Raw genomic sequence first — 11,636 nt, 5'->3', positions numbered from 1 at the left:
TATATATATATATATATATATATATATATATATATATATATATGTGTGTGTGTGTGGGTGGTGAGGGGATATGTAAAATGCATAAAAGTTTTTAGAACCAAATTGATCTGATGGTTGAATAGGTTGACTTGTGATCTGGTCAAAAATTAACTTTTAAAATATTAGGTTTAACTATAAAAATATTTTTTTTTTAGTTTCCTCCTTCACCAATTGTATTTTTTTCATTAATAAGTTGCAAAAAAACAAATGTAAGATTTTTTTTGGTTAAAGGTGGTTTCAAAAAATAAAACTTTGATTAAATTGAGAAGAAAAAATTACTTGAGTGATTAAACTGTATAAATTATAAATTATAGTGGGTTTTTATAGTATTTAAAGTTTTATGCAGTTATTTTGTTTGTAAAAAAACAAATTCACAATAATTTAAATAGAAAATAATTCTTTCAAATTTGATCATACGATTTAACTATATTCAGGACTATTTTTAATAGTTGACTTCAATAAAAATGGCATAGCTAAACCTACATTTTAAACATTATCTTCCATGACCAAAACTCCAACAGGATTTGTAACATAATAGTATTAGGAATTGATGGAAATATGACCCCCAACTAACTTTAATTCGATAGATAAGTGTGTGATATGGTATTATGTATTAAAGATGTCGAATGCCAAAAAGAATGTTACGTATTCGATTATGTTCACCATGCTTTAGTATATTTAGATGAATCGGAATTTGGTAGAATTCGGTCAAAGAAGATACCAAAATCTCTTCAATAATGTAATAGTCATCTTGTATAATTGGTTATTGTTTACATTCCGTAAATTTAAAGTTAGCTAGATGTCATGATTGTGAAACCCATTGATGCCAATAACTATGTAATTTTATGTGTTCTAGCTTCACGTTAGTTTTCTAATAACATCTGCTTATCAATCAATTATTTAATTAGACAATATTTTAATCAAAAATACCAAATCGTACTTTTTATATATCATTTTCTAATAAAAGTAAGGTCGCGATAATCCACAACTCATGTTTCTTAACATAAACATTATATTTCTTGTTCCGAAAATATGGTTTACTTTTCTATGTTGTTCAAAACACATTGGTGGAAACAATATGACATTATAATTTTATATATTTTTCTTAAAAAAATAATAATATATATGGTTTCATGCCATGTGCCTCTTTTCATTTGTTTTGTTTAACCACAATGCCATGTGATGTGTTCATCATGTAATGTATTTTTATTTTATACTCGAAAGATATAAAATTATGTGACTAATAGCATAATAGCAATACAATGTATGGTTTATAAATATTTTTGTTAAAGAGTAAAAGAATGCAACTTTAAAAATTAGTGAAACTATATAATTGACAATCACAAATTAGAATGTATGGTTTATAATTGACAATACAATGTATGGTTTATAAATATTTTTGTATCTTTGAGATTAATTAGTAGAATTTTCGTTGATCAAATGTGTAGTGAAATCCCACAACTTCTTTCCCAATTCTTCATCATTAGCTTCTTTACTTGCTTCCTCTAAATTACAATCACCAAAATACTTGCCACTCATCCCCTCCACTTGCGGATGCAATGCCACGTAGCATGTAGTTGCTGCTCCCTTTAAAAATATAAATAACAACAAACAATCATATATCATATAAAATGAACACTCTTGACTTTCAAATTTCACAAATAATCACCTGTTGCACAGTTTTAAGCACCAATTTTCCAAACACGTTAGTAAGTCCTGCATGAATACCCACAAACAATAACTATTTATACATAAATTCATTATATATTTAAAAGAAAAAATGTTTTTTAGTGTAATTTGGTCACCTCTAAAAAAGGTGTGATGGCGGAAGATATTGGTGGGAATTGCTCCGGGATGAACCGAGTTTGCAGTTATGGGTGCTTCATCTTCATCTTCATCTTCCTGCTTGTGAAACCCTAATTCTCATTATCGATTATTATATTATACCAATTTTAGAAATTGGAGAACAGGTAATCGGTTGCCTAGAGTACCTTTAAGCGACGTGAAAGCTCGTTAGAATGAAGAACATTGGCTAACTTTGATTGACCATATGCAGATAAAGCGTTGTACCTTTTTACAAACACAGTCAAAAGGATAAAAAGATAAAACGAGTCGAATAATGAGAAATTATGAATCGAATTTTGTAATTTACCCAGATTGGGTGTTGATATTGTCGAAGCGAATCCCTTCGCTGTAAGATAACTGGTGTCTACGTGATGAAACGTTAACAATTCTTCCTTCTTTTCTACTTTCAAGTGCAGTTTTTTTCATGGTTTCGAGTAGAAGATTTGTTAGATGAAAATGGCCGACATGATTGGTTGCGAATTGTAGTTCTATGTTGTCTGTGGATAGCATATATGGGGTTCCTAAGATTCCTGCGTTATTTCTGGGAAAACGGAATATAGACTAAAAAGTCTTAGAAATTAACAATTTGAATAGCATTACGATGGGGATTATTGATCTTACATGAGGAGATTGAGCGGAAGACCTGAGGATTTGAAAGCTGATGCGAAGTTGTTTACTGATGCTAAGGAACTGAGATCGAGCTCCATGGTATCGAGTTTGGCAGATGGGGTTTGTTTTAGGATTGCTTCTTTGACCTCTCTTCCTGCTGACGTATTCCTAACAGCCATAACTACATGGACTCCACGAAGTGCAAGAACCCGTGCAGTTTCAGTCCCGAGGCCACTTGAGGCTCCTGAAATAGCACCATGGAAGAATCATAACGAAAATGGAGTTCAGTGAGTACTTTCATCGAACACTTGGAAGGCAAAATTGGAACATTTTCAATTAAAGTGGAAGATGAGGCGAGTTACTTACCTGTAACAATGGCAGTGAGACCCGATCCATCAATTCCCTGGGTAACTTCCTCGGCCGTTGAGAATCTTGAGAACCCAGATGGCCCTTTTAATCCAAACATCGTTCTCTGGAAGAAATGAAGCATCTAATTTTCTAATACTCGATCCAAACAACTATATCCACGTTATCAAATACAAGTTTACTATAATTTTGCTATTAAATTTGTTACGAAATTTTGTGTTAGTTGCTAAATTTCGATTGCCTTTTCCAATATTTAATTGAGAATTGCAAACTCCATTGGCACTTAACATGCAGGTGGAGAATCTACAAGGCAAACAAAATGGATTTGATTATAGGGAAAATGATTTTAGTAAGGTAATTATGTTTTAAAATCTTTAAAAAAATATTATTAAAATTTGTTATTCTAGGTAAGATATGTGTACAAAAACACTAATGAATTATACATTTTGTTCAAATGTTATCTTATGGTAACCAACATTTTTTTTGTGAGGGGTAAAATATTACTGATAAAAATATAATCAAGGAAAAAAATATCTCACGAGGGTAACCATGTTTCAAAATCGTTTAAAAAACAACATTCAATATTTAAAAAATACAATCCACATAACATCTTTGTACAAAAACCTCCAACAAACTTATGTCCTGTTGAAATGTTGCCCACCGGTAACCATCTCCCTGTATTCATCGGTGAAATGACATAACAGTTAATGACATGACATTAATTTATATATTCCTCTTTTGTATATCGATTTAATGCTATTTCATAAACAAATGACTTCTTCTCTTATGATCACTTATTCTTCAACTAAGTCAATGATCTCCAACTCAAGCTCACATAATTCGAAGACACCAAAGATATTTGATGATGCAAATCCTTATATGGCTCTAGGCAACCATCTCAAATTTGCACATCAAACACGAAGACTAATCCTGACAAAAAATTCAGGGTTTGTCCCAACATAATGGTATGTCTAACCAAAAGTTTTATCATGTCATTCTCCTATATATTTTCTTGGTTATGTGATTCATTTTTTTGAATACGAAGACTAATCCTAGAAAAAAGTTAATGGTTTGTCCCAACCAAATAGAATTCGAGATTAAGTAAACTAACTCAACCTATTGCACATTAGGTTCCAAACTAAATGGCCATTACTTATGCCATTTTGCAATATGCACCGATAATTTTGAACAAATTATGCAAATAAAAAATAACATTTGGTTCCGATAAGTTCGAGGTTTTACCAGTAAGTTATAGGTTCCTTTAGTTGTATTTATTTAATGTTTTTTATTAAGTGAAATACAAAAGTCTGAAATGCGAAGTACTTATCTGGAATGTAGTATAAATTAATATGAAAAGCCTTATGTAGGTAGTTATTTGGCCTTAGTAACTCCCCAATACATTAAGTGAAATTTTATTAAGTGAAATACAATAGTCAGGACTCTGAAGAGATTGTCTAGAATGTAGTATGAATTCATATGCAATGCCTTGGGTAGGTAGTTATTTATCCTTAATGTGTAGAACACTCCATTTTGGAACGCCATAAAGAGTGTGGTAAACTCAATCGATCGTCATGTGAGGCTATCTTCCGACAAACATGTTTCGAAAGGTGGTAAGATATCCATTTTAGGTGGAAAGAGACCCTTTGCTTTTGCATGATACATTCTGCAGAGAGGTTACAAATCCTCAAAGTGTTGTAGATGAAATGATTTTTGAGATCGGGGACTTCGCTTTGACCTTTGGGAGGAAGGAATTCTACCTTGTCACTCACTTCCAGTTAGGTGATTTTTTCATAGCCTTAGATGTTTTAAATAGATGATTTGTTTTGCATTGATGTTCTAAATCAAGCCTTGTTGAACATTATAATTTGTGCTTTCAAATGATTTTGAATTTTTGTGCATTTAGGGGCTCCATGAAGTTATCCACCTCATCATGGCGTGGTTTAGTTTGGGTAGTCTCTGGTTCCGTTTGGTTCGGTTTTAATAATGAAAATGAGTATGCATTGTTCACAATTCTATTACTATCGAACCTCCAGGTGAACACCCATGTCCTTGCCCTTGGTTTGAGGGATTCTAAGAACTCAATATTATCATCTTACAATATCACATCTTAACTAAAATTGTCAAAGTAATAAGCACAACTTACACTTATCAATCGGCAAATATCACCGGTCGGCATGACAATTCACAACACCACCTTTGTCTACCTAAAACCACATGCCCCATCAAGTTAAAGGTCTTCTAATTAGTACCCTATATATACATCCTAATAAAATATGAAAATGTATCATATATATGTTTGCAAAAAAAGAACCTTAATTAATGTTTTCCTCATCGATCTTTATCTTTGATCTTCTTGGCATCAGAGTAGTATCTCTTGAAAGCTCGAGGAAGATAAAATGGCAATAGAAACCCAAACAGGTTAAAGCTCCAGTACATCATATTAGCAATCGCCAACACTCTTCCAATTAACAACCTTCTTCTACTACCATGGAAATGCTCATCATCCACCTTTGATATCTCACTTCTCACCCATGACATCACCGTATATATCCTTGTCGAATTATACACCACAGACACCAACGCCCTCATAGGCAAAGAAAACCCATCGGAAAATGCCACCCCCTCCAGAAACAATTGGCTAGCTAACAAGAATACATGTGGAGTTGCTGCTTTGATACCCTCTTTATCTCCTTCAAGAATTCCTTCAAATATGTATCCCACCGGAAGAAACAGCCCGATGACAGCTCCAAGGAAGCAGTAGAGGATGAGGAGGCTGTTGTTATCGTCAAAAACAGATTGGTTGTGGGCCGAAGAGAGGGTGGGAAATGCGACCTTGGACATGAAGTACATGTAGAAAGAGGAGAGGACTACGAAGCTGAAGTCTTCAATGGCGACCATGCCGGAGGCGGAGAGCACCACCACCAGGGCGAGGGAGTTGAGTTGTTGGAAGGAGAAGATGCGACGGAGGAAATTGGATTTTGTTTGCCTTCTGGAGCGTGGTGTTTTTTGTTCGCATTTTGTTTCTTCTCTAACTACGTCATCATTGTTGGGGCCAACCCCACCCGACATTTTTTTTCCGGCGGCTTTTCTTTGTGAAATTGTGAAGAATTTTATTAAAAATGGTGGATGTGACTTGTGAGACAAAAATGAGAGTTTTGGCGTGAGAAAGAGAGTGAAAAATGGGGTTTGTGAGGATGAGAGAGATTGAAGAATGAGGATGGGTGGAGGTGGCTGTGAAACCTTGAGTTATGGCTAAGTATTACACATGGCAAAGAGGAGTTGGAAGTAGGAGGTGACGTGTGAAATATTGTTGTTTGATTTTTGCTGACTGATTTAAATAATCTGACTGATTCATCTAGTACAAGTATATCAACCTAAATTTTGATGATATTTCATTATTCATATGCCTTAATATATATATATATATATATATATATATATATATATATATATATATATATATATATATATATATATATATATATATTCTTGTTTTCTTTCTATTCATATTTATATGAAATCTATTATTTCTTTTAATTTGGACATTTGGATTGATCAAATGAATAGAAAAATAGAAAAAAAAAAATTCTCTATGTATTATAATAAAATCACCTAAAGTTGTTAAAAACATTTTTAAGCTAAATCAAGTTATAAATACTAAAGAAAAACATTTTTAAGTTAAATCAAGTTACAAATACTAAAGAGGTTATTTTTTGTTAATCGTTTTACTGTTAATGTACGTTTAAGTTTTGACAAAATAACATATGATTTCTACTTACACCATTAGTTCATATTTTTCTTTTCCACTGTAGGTTTAATTTTTTGTTTACAATTTTGTCTGTATTTCCTTTATTAAGGGTTGCAAAACAAGCAACGTCAATAACAAAAACCAGTGTATATATCCTAAAATCTTTCAATCAAACGAAGTATATTTGAGATGGTTACTCAAAAAGGCAAACATACGCAAGTAATTGAATTGAAGAAAAAAAAAAGCTTACATATGTATTAAGTGGGATGTATATAAATATAATACACATAAAAAAACTTATGGACCTTAAGTAATCAGTTTATTGGGTTTTAATGACATTAACTATTAATGACTTTATAACCCTTAAGGTCACTATTGTAGTTTTGGTATTTCTTTTTGTATATGCTTCTATTTATAGAAGTTAGAAAATAAGAAATCAGGTGTTATTTTAGTACAAAACTCTTCAAATCGACGACATTTCATCGTTTATGTGTACTGTCGGTGGCACCTAACAAAATTAAACTAAAAATATCAACTACTTAATTAACCGTAATAAAACAAATGTTACATTTAAACATAGGTCAATGAGGGGGATTTTACTAATTTAATTTTAAAATACCTTACAAAAAGAATAGAATAACATGAATCATGTTCTTTTAATAATTGATTGATTTTATTAAAAAGCTGACAAGAAGGTAACACATAATTACAAAGAAATAAACATCAAAAGTTGTTAGAAAACCATAACGGCCAAGGAACCTTAATCTTCTTGTTCCTATTAGAAAACCACTCAAAGTTGTTAGAGTAATCTTATACACGATGCTATTCTTCGGGAACTTAAGATGTTGAAAACTAGCATTGTTTCTAAATCGCCACAACATCTAGATTGTAGCTAGTTAAAATGATAACCTCCGAATCTTTTTTCTTCAACTTGGTAAGTGTCACTTGGATATTTTAGGACCACTAATAACTGTATATAAATAATGTTATCATTAATTTTATATTATTATGGAAATTATATAAAATTGTTGATGGATCGATTTTATTATTAAATAAAGATATACACTTACCATGTTTATCTTGTGGGTTGAGTTCCCGGTTTGACTCAAGATCTCCTAAATCCCTAATATCTCTCACATTCGGTTATATCTCCATCTATATAAATATGTGATGAGAGCAGATTTACAACAATACGAAAATACATACACATGCAAATTCGTTTAGGGTTTGCTGTGGTATTTAGAGAGTGTTCTTGAGATTAACTGGAAAACCTAACCCTATTTCTTCAGATCTGAAGATCATAATAAATCAGGTATGTAATCGTTCTTTATTGTTTAAGTTTTCTTTTAACTAGATTCGAGATTAAAGATCCAAGATTATGTTTCTGCGTTTTATGTTTTGGTTATGAAAATAACCAACGATTGGTATCAGAGCCTACCTGAATCTGTTATTAGAATATACATTTGAATTGTTTACTGTTTAGGATATGAAAAATTTTGGGTTGGTTTTGGATCTGAACATTCAATCTAAAACATACATGAACATTCGATCTAAAACATACATGTTTATGTATATTTGGGTTATTTTTTTGTCAGCATCATATTACTTGAATGTGTATACATAAACATCTTTTATTCTGTTTCCTTTTAACATAAGGAGCAGGATTTCTATTTTTTTTATCCTTGTACTTGAAGCACTTGAAGCAGACAAATACACGGATTTACGCATGACAATTGATAATTGTTACAAGATGCATTGTTCTCTAATTGCTCTTTTTGTTTTCTTAAAGTCAAAGAACTACATACTTTTGTCTTTTGATTTGTCTATTGGTTTATATATTTGGGGCTCATTTTAGAATAATTATTATGGCTTTACAAGTAAAGATTTAATTATTTGGTTTATTTATAGACGATTTGATTATATCAAATGTTTTATTTATTTTGAGCAATTATATGTTATACATATCTTTCAAATTTGAAAGTTATCCTTGAGATAATTAAGGAAGATTAGCTTGAACTGCAACGTATCCTAAGTCATTAGCTCCATAATGTTAATTTGAAGCGAAAAAGGAAGATTTGATCGACTTTCAATCGAACCCCAAACTTGAACTGCAACGTTACAAACATGAAAACATGATTTAAATCTTCTTGATTATTACCACGTGAACGACACAAGGAGGGGGCATCAGTTTCATGGTTGACCAAATTAGCTTGAGTCGAGATTCCATTAAGTAAGATTCTCCACGACTCTTAAAACTTTTATAAGATATATGCTCTTTCACTTGTTTTTTTACAACTCGCCATATTCATGTTTAAATATTTATTTTCATCAAAACCATCATTTTCCAAACTAGGAGTTATGACATTTACTTTAATAAAAATAAATCTGAATTTCATTTAATAAGATTATACCTTCAATGAGTGTCATTTTATCACAAATTCATTTATTTCAATCTTCCTTTTTATATTACACAATTACACATACATCTATACTTCTTATCTGGGTATTCAACTCTTTATAAATCATTTTTATTACATCAATCTCATAACTATGTTATAAATCTCTTTTATTGAAAAAGAAAAAAAAAAAAAAAACTTCACATACTTTTGTTTTATAAAACTAAAAAGATTGCAATTTTTCATATTTTTTTCTGTCATTTTCAAATTTCAACAACATTACTTAGCACATTATCTCATTTATTAGACCTTTTTTCTGGAGTTTCTATATAAAAACCCTAAGGTCACATGATAAGATTTAAACTTATAAATATATGAAGTCCTAGTGATAAACTACACCATCATCTATTACCGAGAAATGGGTTAATTCAAACTTTATTAATATTCTTTTCTTAGCCTAATCTCATATAATAACAAGAGTATAAACTTGATTACCCTCGTATATATATACTTCTTAAAGTTTAGATTTATATCACAGTCACAGGGTCGAAAAAGATTACGTCATTTGAGAATAAACATTATAACGGTATCACAAGGACAAGAAATCAGAAGCTCGTGAATCATTTGGAACATATTTTACAACATCAACAATACCAAGTAGATTAGGCACCAAAAGTCACTCGAATTGTACGTTATGGTTGTCACAGAAAGAGCCATAATATGGAAAAACGACATGAAGAAAAACTTGTGAATCAAGACGGTAGATATTTACTTCAAAATATCTTATAACGAACAAAATCTTTAGTTGTTTCTCCTATGCTTTTGAATTTGGTACTTCCCACTCTTCCTTGAAAAATAACCAATGGCACCAAATCCATGTCAATTACTTATTTAGGTTATGTACTTTCAATGCATAGCTCACTTATACCAATTAAAACCCCCCTCGCTAGGGTAATTTTAAAAAGAATTATAAATCATTGATTTATATCAAAAACGTTATGATCCCAACTTATGCAGAAAATATAGTCCTAATATAAACTTTAAAATAATTCAAAGGGGTTTAGTACGAAATGTAGGTCCTAAAGTTTAAAGCATTATTATTTAAGTAGAGAGAGAGAGAGAGAGAGAGAGGAAGGTAATGATTCATATCATAACATAGTTTTAAAAACCACACATGAAGCGGCCTTATAAAAATCCTTACTACTTCTAGTCTCTCCCTCAATTTGTAACACTCACAAATTCGGTTTGATCAATTAAGATATTATAAGTGTTAAAAATGACTTTTGATAAAAGATAATTTGTGATAAATGATCTTAACCAAAGTTATAGCATATGTGACAAGGGTTTTGTACCTATAGAGAACGCTCAAATATAATTTCATAAGAGGAAGTTATGATTTTCCTGATATTTCAGCGTAGCAGTATACAACTTAGAAACCGAAATTGAAATCGGTCGATTGTTAGGAAAAACAATCTAAATAAGAGTTGAAGATCTCGTCAACACCTATCCATCAATATAAAGACACTCGAGAACGAATATTGTATGAGAGTTATCAATTTTTAACGGGCTTTAACAGTATAATCCTATTAAAAAAATGTAACTTTAAAAAGACAATAAAGTCAAAATTTGTCAACTAAGTCTAAATGAAAGTTGTAGATCTCGTCGATAGCTACAACGCGTCGAAAACTAAACTTATATGAAGGGGATATGAATTTTTGAAGAAATGGAAAAACCTCTCGTGTGCTGGCGCGCAACGACAGAGTGTGCGGCGTGCACTAACACTCCACCCAAAAGATGACACGTGTCACCACTCAACAGCTACCATGTCACCCGGTCCGACTATTTGTGCGGTGTGCACTTGGATTTTGGCTTTAAATACCATTTGAATTTCAATCCATTCCCACACCCTTTAAACGTTTCTATCTCGAGTTCCTCTCAATTTTGAGCCTATTTTCCCTTAGTTTTTAGTCTAGCGAACTGTGAGATCTCTAAGAGCCCGACATCTAGAAGCTAGTAGGCCGGAGTTTTGCCCGTATAATTCCCAGAATTTTGACTTGGGAATCTTTGCCACGTCAGAGGAAAAGTCAAGGAGTTTGCTGGAGCATTGCCGAATTCTCCATTCACTCACCTAAGTCAGATAAGCGCATAGTCCATTTCATGAACATGCTTTTAATACAAGTATCAATTAAAGTATTAAAATACATTTCAAAGAACTTATATGTGAGTTATATGTTTATTACCTGGAATATGTGTTAGAACAGTATTTGATAATATACAACATGTGAACCAGATATGGTTATATATGAGTTAAGATTTATATCAATTATTTCATAATAAGAGTGTTGGGTTATTTATTGTGTTGTGATAAATTTACTATGTATGTATTTAGCCTTTATTAAACGGATTGGGCCTATCCATCCATGTTTATGGTGCTAGGATTAGGCTATAAATATTACATGCATGTATTGTATTAGGGTTAATCGTTCTTGTGATTCCCTACATCGTCTTTACAGAAAAGTTCAAGTCGAACTCTTATAAGGCATTGATTATTAATCATTTAGCACAACTTCGATCATTGCTCTTATTGTTTTGATTCACTTTGTTGTTCTGAATCTATCGATCTATTATTTATT

General features: G+C 31.6%; 2 protein-coding genes across 2 annotated transcripts; both read right to left on the bottom strand.

Annotated features, from left to right (window-relative positions):
* Positions 1–1,347: 1,347 nt before the first annotated feature.
* Positions 1,348–3,170, bottom strand: LOC145015838 (short-chain dehydrogenase TIC 32, chloroplastic-like). Its single transcript, XM_078974314.1, has 7 exons — positions 2,860–3,170; positions 2,506–2,737; positions 2,192–2,425; positions 2,031–2,109; positions 1,845–1,941; positions 1,709–1,755; positions 1,348–1,626 (listed from the first exon to the last, which is right to left on the bottom strand). Exons 1-7 carry the CDS (start codon positions 2,981–2,983, stop codon positions 1,453–1,455), a joined length of 987 nt encoding a protein of 328 aa, XP_078830440.1. The 5' UTR covers positions 2,984–3,170; the 3' UTR covers positions 1,348–1,452.
* Positions 3,171–5,039: 1,869 nt separating this feature from the next.
* LOC145018415 (uncharacterized) lies at positions 5,040–5,962 on the bottom strand. The gene has a single exon (XM_078976305.1). It carries the CDS (start codon positions 5,926–5,928, stop codon positions 5,188–5,190), a length of 741 nt encoding a protein of 246 aa, XP_078832431.1. The 5' UTR covers positions 5,929–5,962; the 3' UTR covers positions 5,040–5,187.
* Between the last annotated feature and the right edge of the window lie 5,674 nt (positions 5,963–11,636).

This window comes from Lactuca saligna, chromosome 9 (assembly GCF_052625555.1).
Source record: "Lactuca saligna cultivar CGN05327 chromosome 9, ASM5262555v1, whole genome shotgun sequence".
Lineage (NCBI taxonomy): Eukaryota > Viridiplantae > Streptophyta > Magnoliopsida > Asterales > Asteraceae > Lactuca > Lactuca saligna.
The sequence above is the reverse complement of the archived record's forward strand: the minus strand, read 5'-3'. Positions and strand labels throughout refer to the sequence as shown.